General features: G+C 37.4%; 3 protein-coding genes across 6 annotated transcripts in view; 2 read left to right on the top strand and 1 right to left on the bottom strand.

Moving 5' to 3' along the window:
* The window catches only part of LOC111339713 (uncharacterized), a 28,652-nt gene extending 27,309 nt beyond the window's left edge, over nucleotides 1–1,343 (top strand). Inside the window, exon 6 of the mRNA XM_088753977.1 lies at nucleotides 38–1,343. Within this exon, the coding sequence (XP_088610103.1) occupies nucleotides 38–151 (114 nt within the window). The 3' untranslated portion in view covers nucleotides 152–1,343. The remainder of the gene's footprint in view (nucleotides 1–37) is intronic.
* Nucleotides 1,344–4,179: 2,836 nt separating this feature from the next.
* LOC111339731 (uncharacterized) lies at nucleotides 4,180–14,897 on the bottom strand. Of its 4 annotated transcripts, XM_088753983.1 has the most exons (5): nucleotides 14,761–14,897; nucleotides 14,321–14,501; nucleotides 11,581–11,865; nucleotides 10,664–10,984; nucleotides 4,180–5,353 (listed from the first exon to the last, which is right to left on the bottom strand). In XM_088753983.1, the coding sequence occupies exons 3-5, from the start codon at nucleotides 11,677–11,679 to the stop codon at nucleotides 4,742–4,744; spliced, it is 1,032 nt and encodes a 343-aa protein (XP_088610109.1). In that variant the 5' UTR covers nucleotides 11,680–11,865; nucleotides 14,321–14,501; nucleotides 14,761–14,897; the 3' UTR covers nucleotides 4,180–4,741. The 4 variants fall into 4 exon arrangements, with proteins under 4 accessions (XP_088610109.1, XP_088610107.1, XP_022802179.2 ...); XM_088753981.1 differs by lacking the exon at nucleotides 14,321–14,501 and having other exon boundaries at nucleotides 11,581–11,739; XM_022946444.2 differs by lacking the exon at nucleotides 14,321–14,501.
* Nucleotides 14,898–16,348: 1,451 nt separating this feature from the next.
* The window catches only part of LOC111339730 (uncharacterized), a 31,994-nt gene continuing 30,396 nt past the window's right edge, over nucleotides 16,349–17,946 (top strand). Inside the window, exon 1 of the mRNA XM_088753976.1 lies at nucleotides 16,349–16,557. The gene's annotated coding sequence lies outside the window, so the exon portion shown is untranslated. The remainder of the gene's footprint in view (nucleotides 16,558–17,946) is intronic.

Here is a 17,946-nt window from a genome sequence, read left to right on the forward strand (position 1 = left end):
ATATTTTTAGACAATAATTTGCCGTGTTGTATCGCAGTCTCTCGAAGAAGCGAAGGTGGTTTCTCGTACCCCAGCAACCAAAGGAGGCAGGCCGACTGCACAAAGATCCCGTCAGAAGAAGAAAGGCTCATCACCGTTCAGTTATTCATGAAGAAAACGTAACACAATGATCTGCATGGTAGTCTGACAGAAAATTTCCAAAGAATGGAGTATCTCCGCATAATCGGACACTTTTGTCAATTTGTTTTAGTAGTCCTATGTTGGCACATCGACAGCGTCAATCAGTTGTTCTTGACTGAAAAATTCCCCTGATATACATAACATTCTTTAAGGCTAGGATTCCTTAGATCGAATAGACATCTGAGTTTTATCAAATCTCAATTTATGTAACAATTTAATAAGGTTAGAGTAGTCAATCGGAGGTAGGATATAGTGTACCAGTACCACTCGGCCGCATGAGAGACGGTTATTTCGTAATTGAGGGCTAGTTTAGTCCAGTGTCTTGGGATTTGACAAGTTTATTTGTTGGAGAAAATAGCAAGATTTGACGAAGTTCTCGTTTTTCATTCGAGTATTTATAGCTAAAACATTTTTTTCGTTTACATTAACGACGACAGAATAAGTAAAATTTGTAGAGTTATTCTGGCCGTAGACAAGACAGTGACGTTTATGTCACGCATCACGACAAGCAAAGGTCAAAGGTTGTAACATTCACGTAGGTAGTTAGGGTAAGTTAATCATGTTCGTTCACTAACGCTAAGGCAAGAAAAAAAGCCGCCGTTTTTTTTAAGAGATAAATCTAGTTGTTTTGTTGAAGGCGAATGACTTGTACGCCATAGTCAAGGTTTCTCCTTTTGGGGAGATCAGTTGTAATTGATCAAATGACCAAATATGGTGATGTATAACAATTTAAAAATTTTCCTTAATTTCTTTTTACCACGAAAGTTTATAGTTTGCTGATGAAAACGAAAGTCGTTATCAAACCATTGATTGCTTGGAATAGAAAAGAAAAGCCGAATAAAACATGCAGGAATATCAGGAGTGAATTGTCACGGCTGTAATGTTCGTTAGGTAGGGTTAGCTATGTTGGCCGCGTGAGGCAAAGGTTGGAAAATAGCCGCCATTCTAATAGGAAATCAAACCTAATTGTTTGTACTTGTTAAAGGGTAGATGAAGTTTCCATCATCGTTTTATTCCGCTGATACATATATAATGCTTTTCTTTAGATCGAGTGTGTGGTTGATCAAATAGTCTCGGGTTTTTTTATTATTGTTATTATTATTTATTTCCCTTTACGATTTCAAATGATAGTTTACAAATAAAGGAGAACGTTCTTGTCAAAAGTGGCTTGTTTGAAATAGATTAAAAGGCCGGATAAGACATTTAGCCGTAAGAGCTGTCGATAGTTGAAAATATAAGAATGCTCCGTATTGTTACTTGATATAACCGTTTTCAACTGTTTTGACAGCGGAATCGGCCCTTTTCAGTTTACAGCGTGCAGAGAGGAGACTATAACAAGAATCTGAAAAGAGTTGCCGGTTCCCACAATGCCCGTAAGTGGATTGTGCATCGGGTATTTCCATCTTATCATGACATTATGAGGTCGAAGCAAGTTTTCTTGCCGCGGTTTTGCAAATTAATCTAGTAACTTTGCCAACAAAGCTTCTGTTTCACATTGGTAACCCCCTTGATTTTCAGTCACCAAAAATGATCAAGGGCCTGGTGGTGAATCTGTCTTATTTTCTACCATTAGGGCCTCTAACCATTTGATATTGGTGAGAAGCTCACTTTGAAGTAACCATACCACCCCCTAAAAGAAAACCCAAGTGGGAAGGGGAGGTTAAAAAGATTGGGGAAGAGGAAAATTTGAAGGAATCAGGAAAACATACTATGTGGGGGAGGGCATAGCCATTAAGAAAAATGTGGAATTTACCATGGAATAGCCAGCTTTATCATTCTGAAAATAGAATTATTCGTAATTTTTTTTCTTTTTCTGGGAAAAAAATATTAACGTGTATAATAAGATTTCATCTAAATTTAGAGTAAATACCATTGGAAACATTCTAAAACAAGAAAAACCAAGAAAACGCTCACCACAAACTACTTGTCCAGTCAGGTAACTCTTAAAAACCTTGTAACCGTGACTGGTTATTCATCCTGGTTACAACTGAAGAGAACTGAGCAAGCTTGATCGGCACTGATTATAGTTAGCGACATTGTAGCACGACAAGGAATATCTATTTTCAATTTTTTTTCATTAAACACTAAACTGTAACGGTAGAGACTGGATTTGAAGGGGTAAAAGCAATAGACATTCGATTTAATTTACATAAATCTGGTTGATTTATGTAAATTATGAATTCATTACTATATCTCTAAGTCTAAAATAATAGAAAACACTCGCCAGTAAGTTTACACTTGACTAGGGGTTACTTACTTGATAATTTTTCTGTTTGAAATTATTTTGGAATTGTATGATGATAATTTACTAGAACACTTTATTCTCTAAATTTGTTTTCAATAGAGTTTTTTTCAAGTATGAGAAAATACCAGTCTAAGAGTTTATTCCAAACGAAAACTCTGGGGTAAGAGCAACGAAAAGACGCTTCATCGATAATTGGTACTGAGCCAGTGGTCTTTTAAGAAGCCCAAAAAGGATTCCTAAGGCCTTCAGGCTTTAGGAATCCAGACGTAAAATCCTATTTTCAGACGGGTGAAGGCCATGCAGACTACAGACTCGTCTTAATCGCAATTTTCCTAAAGAAAAAGGCACCACGTTAAATTAAACTACTGCGTCAACACAGTTTTATTCTGATACCCTTGTAGCTGAAAGCCTGCGGTATTAACGAGCCGGCGCTACAGCTTGGCAACTCGGCTCCCTTATAATTTAACATTTTCATAAACGACATCAACAACACCAACGTCATCATATCAGCCCCCCGTTTGTATGTAGATGATACAACACAGCATGGTTCAGGAAATTGCCCGCCACTCTTGAGTTTCTGCTAAACACTAATAGTGCTGGTCTCGCTACGTGGTTCACGGATAACTTTCTACAAGTCAATGCATAAAAAACGCAAGCAATGACTTTGGGTAGATCCCAATACAATTATGACCTTAAACTTAAAAGTAAAATTATTATGCCCTAGGACACGCTAAGAATTCTAGGCTTTACTCTAGGTAACAAATTGAATAATTTTAATGTTGAGAAAAGTTTACGCAAAAATTGCGGCATTAAGCCGTCTCCTTGTTCCTAAATACATATTACTTAAGTTATATAAGGCGTGTACTTTGCCCCATTTTGAAAATTGCAGCCCTCAGTTTGTTGGATATAAGTAAGTCTTTGACAAATAAGATGGAGTCAGCGAATGAGTATGGTCTGAAAACATTATTGAAAGCTGGTCACAACAAGAGGTATAGTGAGTTACTTAATCTAGCCTGTATGCGTTCATTAGAGCATAGGGGTTGTATAGTTTCCTTATCTTTAGTTTATAAGTCCATGGACTTGTAAACTGATGGCTCAGCACCATTATATATTTCCGATTTTTTTAACCAAAAGTCACTAAATATAATCTAAGAGGTAGTAGTTATAATCTTGAACAAGTTTCATCTAATACTAAGTTTTTACATGATTCATTTTCATATAGGGTTTCACATTATTGGAATAATTTACCAAACTCTGCGAGTATGCTAAATATGCCAAATCTCTAACAGAGTTTCGGAATGCATAAAAAATTTAGCATTTAAAGGTTGTACATGCTACTCCTGTTCTTCATAGATTAGATTTTTTCTTAACTGAAACGAACCTTTTTAATTTTTGGGGGTTTTTTTTTAGTTTTTTTTTTTTTAGCTTTTTAGGTTAATAGTCCTTTAACGTATATAGATATGCTTATATATTAGTTTACTGATTATTAATTTTTATGTTTATATAGTATATTTTTCTAAAATTTATTTATCGAGTGTGTTTTCAACATGAGCCACCGGCTCAGAAGATTGAGCAACTACTACCTACATTATCGATTTCAAATAATTTATTAATAATTTATTAATTTTATTAATAATTTATTAAATAATTTATTAATTTTTATGTTTATATAGTATATTTTTCTAAAATTTATTTGTCGAGTGTGTTTTCAACATGAGCCACCGGCTCAGAAGATTGAGCAACTACTACCTACATTATCGATTTCAAATAATTTATTATCATTATTATACTCACCTGTTTATTAGCATAATGTTTGACTCGTGAGAATTCTGACCTACATGCCTAACCTGTTGCTATATTTTTCGAAAAAAATATGCATCAATACCTGGAAAAAGAGTCTTGAAAAAAGTAAAACTCTTCGTCTCCTGATCCGTTTTATTGTTGTCATATCCTTAAGTCTGGAAAATAAAACGGTGGTTTTGAAAAAGTCCACAATTTTATTTTGCCCTTCAAAGAGAGTTACTTACCAGCGCTCAAAAAAAGAGAAGTAGCTTGTTGCTGCCAAAAGGTATACTCCGACTATTAACATTCATCCATGAAAAATCTAATTCAATCATAAAAGGTTCGACGACACTTCCAATCTGCTCGGATCTAAAACATTACTGTTAATGCAACTGAAAAATTAAGTGAGATGAGTAGTTGCTTGTCTAATACAATCCTCCAGCTATGAAGGTTTGAAGACATTTTCAATCCGGTCAAATCTAACAGATTACTGTTCATGCAACTAAAAATGCAGTGAGTTAAATTGTTGCTTATCTAATACAATCCTTCAGCTATTCTTGACCCAATGGTTTTCTGCAGTGGAGTATAGCCCTTTGCGTTTCCCGCTGACAGCGTGAGCGAACGGCAAACTTTCCAGCCACCGTCAATCCTGGACAAACTGCTCATGATTACAGCTTGCGATTGAGCTGCATCTTGCAACTGGTCTCTGCAGAGCTGCACGTCAGGTTCTCTGGCATCAAAGAAGCGCAATCTGGGATCTTTGTATTTAGAAATATTTGGAGAATTCCATGCACTAAGAGTGAAAAATAACTTGTCGACTTCAACAGGCAAGCTCTTGAGTTTCACATCAATAGTATGGTGACCTTGACGTTTTTCGTCATCTATTACATCCCCCGAATGGCATACCGCATCATTATAGAATACTTTATGACGGTAATCTGCTATATATGCCAGTTTTTTACCACTGTAAATCAGAACAGAGGCATCGAGGTAGTCTCGCTTGTTCCTTGGATAGCCCCAGAACAGGTCAAATATAACGTGGTCAAATGATTCAGGGATGTCGAACAGAACAACAATAAGGTGCAAGGTACTAAAAGGTCGGATATTGTAGTCTTGAAGTGTTGCGAGTATGGTATTTTTGTTCATCTAAAGAAAAAAATAGAAGGAGAATTAAAACTTGTGTCAACCTTTAAAAACTTGTTTTTCCTCTTGTTGTTTTTGTTGCTGTTGACGATGTTTTTGTTCGTTTTCTTTGTTTGTTGCATTGTATCTTACATTTCCTAATTCCACATTTAGACCCGCTAATCAAAAATAAAATTTAAAATAGTGAAACAACATTTCTATGATAGCTGTTTATGTTTTATGCCATATGTTTTAATGGCGGGAGCCATTATTCAGAAGCGCTATTGCATAAATAGCGCTATCTACTGCGAAGGATCGTGCATCATACGTGAAACCAGTTTAATTGAATTCAACACATATTTGAATGTTGTTACTATTTGTAAACCGCTGATGCAGTCCGGCCAAAGTCCCCGAAAAGTGTTGCGAAACCAGTTACCGGTTACCAGATTTTTTCAGGTCTGATTTTCGCTATTGCATAAATAGCGCTATCTACTGCGAAGGATCGTGCATCATACGTATTTAATACCGCAGTTCAAAATGTATGAACTTCATATATTCATTGTATCTGATTTATCATCACGGGTTTATTACGAATCAACTTAATGGCCTGCTCCCAGTTGGCTTGTTAGCTCAATTGGTAGAGCGCTGTACTAGTATCGCAGAGGTCAGTGGTTCGAATCCCGTACAGGCCTGATTTTTTTTTTTTTTTTCAGGTCTGATTTTCGCTATTGCATAAATAGCGCTATCTACTGCGAAGGATCGTGCATCATACGTGAAACCAGTTTAATTGAATTCAACACATACTTCTGACACAGATCTTTCAGTTAGCTATGTTCCCATAGAAAAATAAAAATGTTTGGTACAATATACACATGCAGTACCAGACATATTGCTGTCCAAGAGGAAACAAGGAAAGTAATCAGTTTTATCATTGTGATTGTATCAAATGTTTGTTGGTCAATATTTTCTGAATAAAATGATGAAGGACAAGCTTTACTGGAACACTTCAAAACTGTAAAACTGGAAGTAACAGGAGTACACCCTTCTGCTATTTAGCTGAAATTGAACACAATTTGTGTGCATAGTTCATATATCCCTTAGGTAAGGATTGCATTTCCTTCTGGATTGCAATTTCTTCTGGATTGCAATTCCTCCTGGATTGCACATCCTTCTGGATTGAAATTCCTTCTTTGCATTGGTCTTAGATGTCTCCTTCCTATTTTCATCAACCTTTTTCTTTCCCTCATGTACCTGTTGGGTTTGCTTTTTAAGCTGGTGTTCTGTGATTCTTCAGAGACAACATTTTGTTCTATTTTGTTTAAATTATCACTCGGTATGTTTACTTTCTAATGAACTAGAGATACACATAAAAGACACCGTTCACACATAATGCACTTCATTTACTTGACTTAAACAAATTGTTGTTGGAGATTGTTGCGATAAATGAGCTGGTTCAATTAAAGCTTCATCAGAAAAAATTTCATGGAATCCTCAAAGTTTTGTGACTCAGCAACTGCTTAAACAATGAGTGCATCACACCATGAAACTTGCAGTGACATATTAACCAAATGGTCATTCCATGAACTGTGGTATTGCTTTCAATGAAATACTATGGGTTTGTCCTGAGATAATTAATACCTCTAATTAATAATTAATAATCTTGCTTTATCTTGATTAGCTGAAGTGGAGACGTGGATTGCCATATGACTGATGAGAAATGGCTCTAAAGAAACAGTCACCCTCATCATGCGATTAAAAACGATATACCAAAATGTACCTAATAAGCTTCATAGAAAATTTCCACGCACCCACGAGCGCACGACATCGCCCAAAGAAAAACTTGATAGACGATGACAAAGGAAACGAATTACAATTAATGACGCAGAGAATACGAAAACTGAGAAAGCTAAGTGAAATTGAATCAAACCGCAAAATCATAGCCCAACTGTAACGCACAGTCACGCAATTACACCCTTACATCTGTTTAGTAATCTTACATTTCAGAACTTATAGTCGGCTGCAAAGCTGTACAACCAAGAAGATTTAGCAACAGCTTTCCTTACAAACACCTTTAATTTGCATCTAGCTATTCTTTTCTTCGTGGTCCTGAAACCTTGTTCATCGGTATTCTGGACGGCCCTCGTTTTCTGAGTCATTTTATTATTTTATCTGTTTTGAACTGCCTGTCATTTTCACTCCTTCGTGAAGAGAGCAAGAAACCCAACTCCTTCAAACTTTGAGTAATAGACGCTTATATTTTCATGAGCACAACTACTTTTAAAATTATTTTGTCGATCAGAATATGCCGTAGCTTTCTCTGATAATTCGTTACTCAAAGAAATTCTCAGTTTAATGACAGCAGATTCGCCAGCTGGCGTGGGTTTGTCGAGGCACTTGGTCGAAAACCACACGGATTGAACCACAGGCTGCCCAAGCTCTCTTTGAGAAGCACACAAAGAACACAATTTGCATATTTATGAGGATTTGTATGGGATTTTCTACAAGAAATCCACAGAGATAGTTAAAAGTGAAAATATTAAATAAAAATGGCTTACCTTGTTCCATACGTGTGTTGTTTGCTCCTGGTGTCATTATTTTACCGATTTCACCTGATTTAAGCGGTTTTTTTAATCCTGGTCTTCTCTTTATGTAGTAGAAAACCAGAATTAAAAAAACCGCTTAAATCAGGTGAAATCGGTAAAATAATGACACCAGGAGCAAACAACACACGTATGGAACAAGGTAAGCCAATTTTATTTAATATTTTCACTTTTAACTATCTCTATGGATATCTTGTAGAAAATCCCATACAAATCCTTATAAATATGCAAATTGTGTTCTTTGTGCGGTTCTCAAAGAGAGCTTGGGCCGCCTGTGATTGAACCATTCGTCGTTTTCTTTTCGTTTCCTAACTTAATTGGTCCCGACTATTCTTCGCTCTGTTAATTCTTGAATGAGATTCGTCGTAGTCTTTTCTTTGTCGACTCCTCGCGATTATAAATCGATTGGTTGCACATTCTTTTGTTAACAATAGTATACTCCGGCGGTGTGCGCACTCCGATTGCATTGCATTGTGGTAGCGTTATTTTCATTAGGGCGGTACAAGCGGTAGATATCGGTAGATTTTCACTGAACATTCCCCAAGAGTCAGACCATTTCTTTTTCCTTTAACTATAGGTAAGTATAATTCGATATATTCTGAATGTGTAGATGTATTTTTCGTACGTACTGTTTGTAACTGACACTCCGTCACAGTTTGAAATACGTACCTTTTTTAATCTCGACGATTCACTTGTACATAGCACAAAAAAATACAGAATTAATAATGCGAACTTAAACCCAACGAAGCTAAAATACAACGAAAGGAATACGAAAAACCACAGGAAAATACAAACGAAAGCGTAACTACTTACAAGATCTGTACGGCACTCCGGAATAACAACGACTGAATGAAAATTACAACTACGATGTTATAGAGCGGATAAAGGCTAAAACAATAGACTAAACAAGGCTCCACAACACTCAAATGCGATTACATGAAACAACGCTGACAAACTTAATTTACATTTTGACAGCACGAAAAAATACAAACTAATAAATACAGAACTGATCTATCGAGACGAGAACTATTTACACTAATTACAATTAACAAAGACGAACGACAGAACTGATAAAAAAAAATAACTCTCGTGGCTACACTCAAGTTTCTTAGTATGTAGTTTGAGACCGGTTTTTGAGACGGTCAAATCCGTTGTACGTCATAGTTTGAAGCCTTTCAAAGATTTGTATGGCCACCTTGATCCTTCCTCAATAGCAATGACCAAACGCGCTCTGACGTGCTCCAACGGTACAAACGTTTTATGCATTTTAAGAAGCAGTGTTGGAGACCCTTTTACGGAGTGAAAAGGCCCATTGTTGCGTTTAGTGTGTTCCGTTACATAGCGTTACTACTGCAAGGACATTTGTTTTATGTACTCAATCGTGTTGTAAATCTAGTTTCCAAAGTGAAGGGAAATTGACTTATCGCGAGTGCTTTGTGGTAAATCTTCTATGTTGATCATTGAATGAAGAATAGTTTAATTAGAGCAATGAAAAGAGTCACTTGATCCATGAATACCTCTACCTTGCGTGAGGTGTTACGCCGGAAAGCTGGAAATCAAAAGGCAGTCGACCGTTGAAGGGTGTTGATAGGCCTGTGCGTCTCCTACCATTCGCTAGCGCTTTTAAAACTTCTACGTTTAGCTCTTATTAGCAAATCTCTTGCTGACTTTCCTTTGCGATGTGATAATAAGGGTCAGTTTTGAGGTGTCATTTCCCCATCTGTATGTTCTTGCAGTTGAAGTTTGGCAAAGCCTGATGAGATTGTGTTACAAAAGACAATATTTTCTTCTCTGCACGCGCTATGCCCATTACAATTCACGTATATTCACGCTGTCTCGCTGCCACCAAAGAAGTTCACTCCAACGCGTCAAGATGCAAATAACTTATTTGTGTTTTACGTCCATGATGCAACGCAATCAGAGTGCGCACACAGCCTGGTGTATACTCAAGTGTGGCCTAACCTGTATGAGGTCATAATTTGCGTTACATGAAGTACTTTTGGAATTTTTCTGCGCTCTTCTATAGGTGTCTATGTGCTAAAGCACTAGAGACCAAAAACTCATCTCTGTGCGACAAAATCCGCTGACCACTACATGATTATCGATCTCGCTGCGGCCTCGCTGCATTTTCCCTTAAATTGTTCCCGAGACCATTTCCTGGCTCTTGCGAAGAGCAAGCGTTACGAAGTTGGTGAACTCACTTTTGACAGCTTCACGATAAAATCCGAATCGACTAATTGTTTCACTTGCCATCTGACGAACATATTGTCACTCAATGGGACGATAAACTGAAATTATCGAGAATATATACAAATGATAAAATGAAAAAGGTATCAGTTTTGCTGAACAGCTTGAAATCATTTGGACCTTACAGGATTTCTTAAGAAGGACGATATAAAACGCATTCTACGCGATACAGATTTCGACATGAGCTCTTATTTCGCTATCCCAACTTAAATATAGAGGCAAGACCGATACAACGTAGATAAGTTTTAAGACGGAGCACTATAGTTCGGCTGGCCAAACCAGTCTTCTTCAGGTGCACCTGAAGAAGGCTGGTTTGACCAGCCGAAATACAGTGCTCCGTCTTAAAACGTATCTACGTTGTATCGGTCTTGCCTCTATATTTATATTCGTTATTTTGGGCCGATTAGATCACTGTTGATCTAACGTACAAGACTTGGATTATCGTCCACGGTTGCTTGCTGAACATTTCACAGTTATCCCAACTTACCCTAATTTCCTTTCCTTTGTAGATCAGACGCTGTTTGTCAGGTATGGGACCAAGCTTTTCCTGAATGTAAATTTTCAGTTCTTGAATGATCATATTAGGATTATACTCAAGCACGGTACTATCCCCTCCTAACATTACCACTGAGATGGTCTGGTCAATATCCTCCTGGATCACTTCCTCTTTCCCAGTTAAGCAACGTGGAGCCTCTGGGAAAAGCCTTTGAAGAGTCTTCACAAACTCACAATAGTTCGGGTTATCAATGGCGACGTGTTGAAGACACTGTGAGCATTTGTTTTCCTCTTTCACCACTCGAGTCACACACTGCAAAGAGGTGAATTGAATGATACTATGCTCGTAAACATGCTCTCGACTTAAATCAGTCGCTTACAATATTTTAGACAAAAACAGAAAACTTTCAAGACAATCGCAAACAATCAACACAAACTAGGTCCATACAGGCGAGGACTCTGAGGCGAGTTTCCAAAAAAAACTGTGGTGCTACGTCGGTTGGGGTTTTACCAGATAATTTGGTTTTATCGATCGTGTTGATAATGTAAACTGGCCACCGCAAAGAGTTTCTAAAGCTCCGCTCTGACGAAGGGCTAACGATAGAAGCGTCGGCGTCAGCTTTAAAAACTCTTTACGAACCCATCTCTGTTGTGTTTGAAGCACACACGAAACAATGAGCCACTCCGTTAGTAGGTGGGAGAGAAAAGATACCTCAGGAACTACTGTGATACCTGTCCAGTCCAACAATTATTTACCACATTCTTCAAGGATAGAGAAAGAATGTTAGGTAAGGGAGACTTACTCCATCCTTGAATCTTCTCCCGAAACCTCATAGTTACTACTGCACAAAAATGCAATGTATCTGTCTCTATCAAAACAAATAAATATTTTCTAGATCTTTGACTTACCCTTAAACAGTGTAGGGCAGCGTGGTTGCATTCGTCAATCAAAGTTTTCGTCGGAAACTCTCGTCGAAGCTTCTTTTGTTTACACAGCTCGCAAAACATCTTGAAAGTCTGCTCACTTGTTTCAGTACTGAGGCAATAAAGCGGAGGAAGTTTCCAGGCCTAACGAAAAAAATTAATCCTCATTGTTCATGTTCTGGCCTGGTATTGCATGATCAGTTTAGGGTAGACGTTGTGATGTCTTCTAGTTGTGTGCTGAAACAATGTACCAAATATGCCGATGAGCCTCTAAAGGTGAAAATTGTCAATGTTAGTCAAGTCGTATATCAGAATAGAATTCTGCATTCATTTTCATAGAAGACCATGGATATAATTTATAGGACGAATTACACAAAAGAATTGCGCTTGCAACACACGATACGACCAGAAAAAAACTCTAGAAAAGAAAAAAAACAGGACAAGCACCAAGATGCCGGGCTTGTAGAAAAACACAGGTAAAGTTACCGTCACCGAAGGACTTTATGTCCCTTATGAACCGAATTTCGTTACAGAAACAATGTTTTATTTTTGTCCGAAGCAACAATGCATAAACAAGATACCACCTTGAAACAATTTAAAATCAACGAATAGAATCAGAGCTGATAGTTCATTTACTGACATCACAATAGCAGCTTTCAAAGAAAATGGTTTGCCAATTTGCAATTCTGTTGACTGATAATAAATCTTGAGATCGATGTTTGAATTTTTTCTTCTTGTTTTTTTCTTCTTGCAAAGAAAAATATTATTTCGTAATAACAAGAAATTAACATTTACAAACTTTAGGCGATTACAATGTGAAATTTGTCATCAGCTACTTAATTATTATCAGGTCAAAATAAAAAAAAGTTCATTTTTTACGATTAAAGTTCTATTTTTGGACCTACGACAATTTTCCGGAACCGCGACATTTTACCTGCGACCCGCGACTCGTGACCCGCGACCCGCGACCCGCGACTCGCGACACGTGACAATTATACTCTCTCCAAAATGGATAGCTTACAATATGATTCTTCAGTTTTAAAAACCCATTGCCTGTCGTTTTCTAGTTTTACTTAGCAATTTGCAGAGAAAAAACCGCAAGTATTGCTCGTGCACTGGCTCGCTCCCGAAATTATGATATTACCTTAAGGTCCTTGACTACAGACGTCGATTGCAATCGCTTTTCGGGCTATTTTTAGCCATGATAGAAAACTCAACACACTTTAATTTGATTCTGTCACAAATAAATTTGATGTCTGCCATTTTGTATTATCATGGCCACACCGATGTATCAGGTAATGAAGCATCCACGATGCCCAAGCTTATTCCACCACTACTTGACTGATTTTCATTGATTGTTTAAAGAGCGGATACCCTCGCATTAATAATGAATAGAATATGAAAGAAAGCCTATTTCATTCAGCAACTTTCCGCGACAGCTCGCTGTTGATTTTCAACTCAGCCAGATTAGCAAAGCGTTACAAACGGCTTGATTCATATTTGCCCGACAACTCAAAAAAGACAATTAAAATTTCTGTAACGCTTACTGTTTCCAATGGAGAGAACCGCTATTGAACCTGATTGAATTTTTTTTTTTTTTTTAGTTTATGATGTAACGGGATAAATGTACTTCTCGGAACTTTGGGTCACGCATCTTTCCTCCCTTGACAGAGAAAAGTCAAATGAAGCTTTTAGAAGCAAAATAAGTTTAGCAACTAAATAAAAGAATGCATGTCACAAAGTGAGTCTACCGTTGCTGCAACACAATGGAGTGATGTCTCCTTATGTAGACAATGTAAGATTTTTTGCAGAAAATGTCATTCGCTTCCTCCCCCAAGCCTAATCAATGACCCCTTGAATCCAACACGCAGGCAATTTGATACACCTTTGTAAAATTTGATTGGTTTTATTTCATGATCCGCTCTCAAATGAAAATGGCAATATTTCGGTTATCGCCGCTGAATTTTCCGAAAACTCATCTTAATCCATCGTTTAAAACGTGTCCTTTGTTGGACTTTTCTCATCGTTGATTCACGAATTTTTCGTCCAAGTGAGGTAAGCAGATATTAGGTAAAACTGGTTGCTAAAGGTGTGATATCGTTATTCCATGAATCGCGTATCTTTTCACAAGCATAAACAAATGTTCCGCTTCACATGAATTTTCCCAGAGAAAATGGCTTGCAAAAGATATCAGTGTAAATTCCATATCTATATTGCAAAGGTTTTGAATGTCTGTGTTTTTCTCAGAACTCTTCCTCCATTAAAGTAGGTCTGCCATTTTAATTCCGTTGGAATTTCTCTCTGATTATTCGACCGCGCTTGCGTGTTGACAAAAACAGCTAGGAATCCGAGACAAAACAAATGATTGATATATCAAGAGTTACAACAGAGCTGTTTAATTGCCTTCAAATTGTCGCATAGTAATGATCAGTAAGCCGGGAATAAAACTGATTATGATCTTACAATTCTCTCATTTTACCACTGGTGTACAAATCAATGTGTTTGGTTAAATAACTATTGCCCTACTCATCGAAAGGGCTCAGACGCCATATTGCTGCACCTACATGAAGTACATTTCGAGTTAACAAAGGAGCAGATCGACCTCGTGTGAATTGAACCCTTTTATAGAACAAATGCTCTCTTTGCATCGAATGAAAATATCGAGCCGTGTTTGATGGAATGTTTGCATATGATACACCGTTAAACTGACTTTACCTCAATTTACCTGCCAAAAGACTTCTTTCGCTTCTTCTAAAGTAATACAATCAGTAAAGTAAGAATTTTGTGTGTAAATTTTGCTTTCGGTCTGGATTCCATCCACCATTAACACATAAACTTGCTTCTGAAGGAGCAGCTTCTGTCCGCCATTTTGCCTTGTACTAAAAACCGTTCATGATTATCAAGCTCTAAAGAACGAAATTTATACAATATAGCTTAACCGTTACTTGCCTAATCCAGCACGTTTCTTTAAGGGTATTCTGACGGTGAAAAAAGTGCTTTTAAATTAGTGATTGTCGTTGCAGATTGCAACTTTCCTTGCACATGGATTCATGTGAAAGTCATGCGCATAACTAACTGCGGCTGCACAAAGGATAAAGAAACTTCTCTGATTAGTTCCTCTCCGCCGACGAAATGAGAACGAAAAGTTATGATCACACGACTCACCTCTTTAACTGAGAGAAAAACTTAATCTCAGGTAGTTAAGAACGACAGGAGCGGTCGAGGAATGAAGCGTTCGCTGTTACGTCTTCACTCTGGCCCTTTCGGAAGTACGCCAGAAATTTGACGGTGACCCCTGCGAGCTTTAATAATAATAATAATAATGAGCTTTATTTAGCAGTCTGTTCTCCCAGGTGTCGTTATAAATCTCTCACAAATGTAATCACTTCGTTAATTTGCACAAATTAAAATCTGTATAAAATACACGGCGATTGATCATCGTTGAGTAATCTCGTCGAAATGAAGGTAATTATTTTGTTATGTTCAGAGGAACTTCATAACGACAAGACGACGGCACATTTTGCTTATGTAGATATGTTTGGCCTAACGTCTAGTACCAAATCATATTGATTTTCACGTTGACGTTTCTTTTCCATTTTTTCTGACATATTCGATTTATTTAGTCCCTCAAACCTCCACTTCTTTCAGTAAATAAAAATCAGAAAACAAACAAAATATTGACCGACGATGTGATGACCGACGCCTCAAAAGTCATCAAGGTACTTTTGAGGCGTCGGTCATCACACATGATGGAGGTATTTCCTTTGATTTCACTCAGTAATTGAAAAATTGGCTACGAGAAAATAAATCAGGAGATTAAATCTCAAAGTAACTACAAGCGCATCAATTTTATTAGGCGAAGATTTGTTATACTCTGGCATTTATTAATACTTCAAGATTTCTATCGGGTCTGACATGGTATTTGTATGATTTACAGACAAGTTTTTTTTTTCCATTAGGTTTATATCTATCAAATAGTGTGGTAGTTAAAAGGCCGTTCTAAACTTATTCGCCGTCCCTACCCTTATCGATCTCTTTCCATGAATAGAAGCCTCACGTGAATTTTCTTTACTCACGAATCGAACGTTCGATCATCAAAGATTGTCCAAATGTTATTGTGAGTTCAATGACATGAATGTTATCTGACGCAAGCCAAGTTTCAAGTTAAAAACTTATAAGCTGACTGGTTTCTGTCGATCACAAAAGGAAGTCCAATTATTCTTCTGTCAGATTTCTCAGAAACGCTTTGGAAACTTTAGACGAGGTCAATATGTTAATCACCAAGCGAACTGATTGTTCTGATTATAATTGATTGAATACTGTCTGCAAACCTAAGGAAGTACATTTCAGTATTTTAGCATAGTTCCTTGAAATAAGCCTATTTCAAGGCTCAGGAATGAGTAATTTCTCGCGACAGAATTTATCTAGGGACACCCAATGTGGATTAATTCTCTGAAATTCTTTTCCATTGAAAGTCTTAAGGTCAAAGTCCCAACTAAATACAGAGTTCGGGAAATTTAAAACAAAGTCATTACTTTCTTGGAAAGTCAAATGAAGCATTAAGAGCTAACAAAGTACTATTCCCAGCTCGATAAAAGAATGTTTGTCATAAAGTGAATCTACATTGTTGCAACACAGTGGTGTGAGGTCTCTAGTAATGGATAGCATTAGTGTTTAAAGAATATACCATTCTTTTCCGCCCCCCCTGAACCTAACCAAGGTCGCCTGACACGAACACGCTGGCAACCTGATACACCTTTGTTAAATTTCAATTAGATTCACTTCAGGTGTAGTTTCATTTCATCAACCCTTGGTTCAGCCCTGCAACAGGGTCTATGAGGATGGCAGTTTCTCGGCTATCGCCGCTGAATTTTCTCAAAACCGATCTTAATCTATCTGTTAAAATGTGTGCCTTGTCTGGTCTCTCTCGTCGACAATTCACGAATTTCTCGTCTAAGTGAGGTAAGCAGATGTTGTTTAAAATCAGTACACAGCTAAAGGTGCGTAACCATTTTTCCATGCGTCGCATATCTTTCCTCTTGTACAAAGAAATGTTTAGTTTAACAAACAACTTTTACGGGGAAACTGGTTTGCAAAAGATATCAGCGAAAACCCCAAATCCAGATTACAAATGTTTTCAATTTCCGCCTGAATTTAACACCTCTTCTCAGCAGTCGTAGTGCCACTCTTGTGAATTCCGTTGCGATTTCTCTTGATCGTTCTAACATGCTCGACTGGTCGAAGAAACCGATCGTGCCAGTCGTACCGACAAAAACAACAAGGAATTCGCAAGCATTCCTACGAGAGAAACCAAATGATTGCCTTCAGATTATTCAGCCGTGCTCGATCGAAGAAACCGATCGCGCCAATCGTATCGACAAAAACAGCTAGGAATTCGAGAGAAAACAAATGATTAGCATATCAACAGTTACAACATTACAACAAGTTATGATCAGTAAGCCGGGAATAAATATCTGATTTTCAAATACTCTGTTTTCTTCGAAAAAAATATCGAACCGAGTTTGATGGAATGTTTGCAAAGATTTACTCATGATACACTTATTTTACTTTAAGCTACCTGCCTGCGGGATTCTTCTTTTGCTTCTTCTTATGCAATAAAACCAAGCTAATTTGGCTTTCGTGTTGGATTTCTTTTCCACCAATAACGCATGAGCTATTTTGGAAGCAGTGCACTGAGAACCGTTCATGATTATCCAAAGAACGAATTTAACACAATTCAACGTAATAATTACTTGATTCTAAACCACAATCTTTTACAAGGGTATTCTGACAGTGATAATTCAGTATTTGTCGCTGCAGACAGCAACTTACCATAAACATCTACACTTAACCCATCTACATCTACATTTATTAGTCTTGCCAAGGGGGACCATCACGCAAGACATACCGATGAAGGCCGGAAATTTGATGCTGGCCCCTGAAAGCTTTCAGTTTCGCATTCTATCCATCGTTTCAAATCTCTGAAGAACGGAATTGCTTTGTCTTTAGCAAAATTTTCGCTCATATGATATTCTAAACCATCGAATGAGGGATTTACTATTCCACTATTATTTCACTTTTTAGTATTTTGATTTTAGTTTGCGAAATTCATCCTACGGCATTAGTTCTGCATCGTATAGATCGCATAAAGGGTACGCAAAAGACCAAAACAACATGAACGAAACCATTGATTTGTTATTTGTGACGAACAAGAAGCCTGTCGCGCTTAAAAGCTCGCTTCTTTAAAAGTCAAGCCTAAAAGACGAGAAAAAAATCACAGTTTGGATCGCTCAGTGCGGCCATTTTGTTGCTCCGTATTTTAGCCCTGTTCTACAGTATAATACCGTGGCA

Source organism: Stylophora pistillata, chromosome 3 (genome assembly GCF_964205215.1).
Source record: "Stylophora pistillata chromosome 3, jaStyPist1.2, whole genome shotgun sequence".
Classification (NCBI taxonomy): domain Eukaryota; kingdom Metazoa; phylum Cnidaria; class Anthozoa; order Scleractinia; family Pocilloporidae; genus Stylophora; species Stylophora pistillata.

Coding starts and splice junctions, on each gene's coding strand:
- LOC111339731 (XM_088753981.1), bottom strand. CDS start 11,679: ATGTTTTGCGAGCTGTGTAAACAAAAGAAGCTTCGACGAGAGTTTCCG. Junction 10,985..11,580: donor CTGCCCTACACTGTTTAAGG/GTAAGTCAAAGA, acceptor ACCTCTTTGCAG/TGTGTGACTCGAGTGGTGAA. Junction 5,354..10,663: donor ACAAAGGAAAGGAAATTAGG/GTAAGTTGGGAT, acceptor TTTTTTCTTTAG/ATGAACAAAAATACCATACT.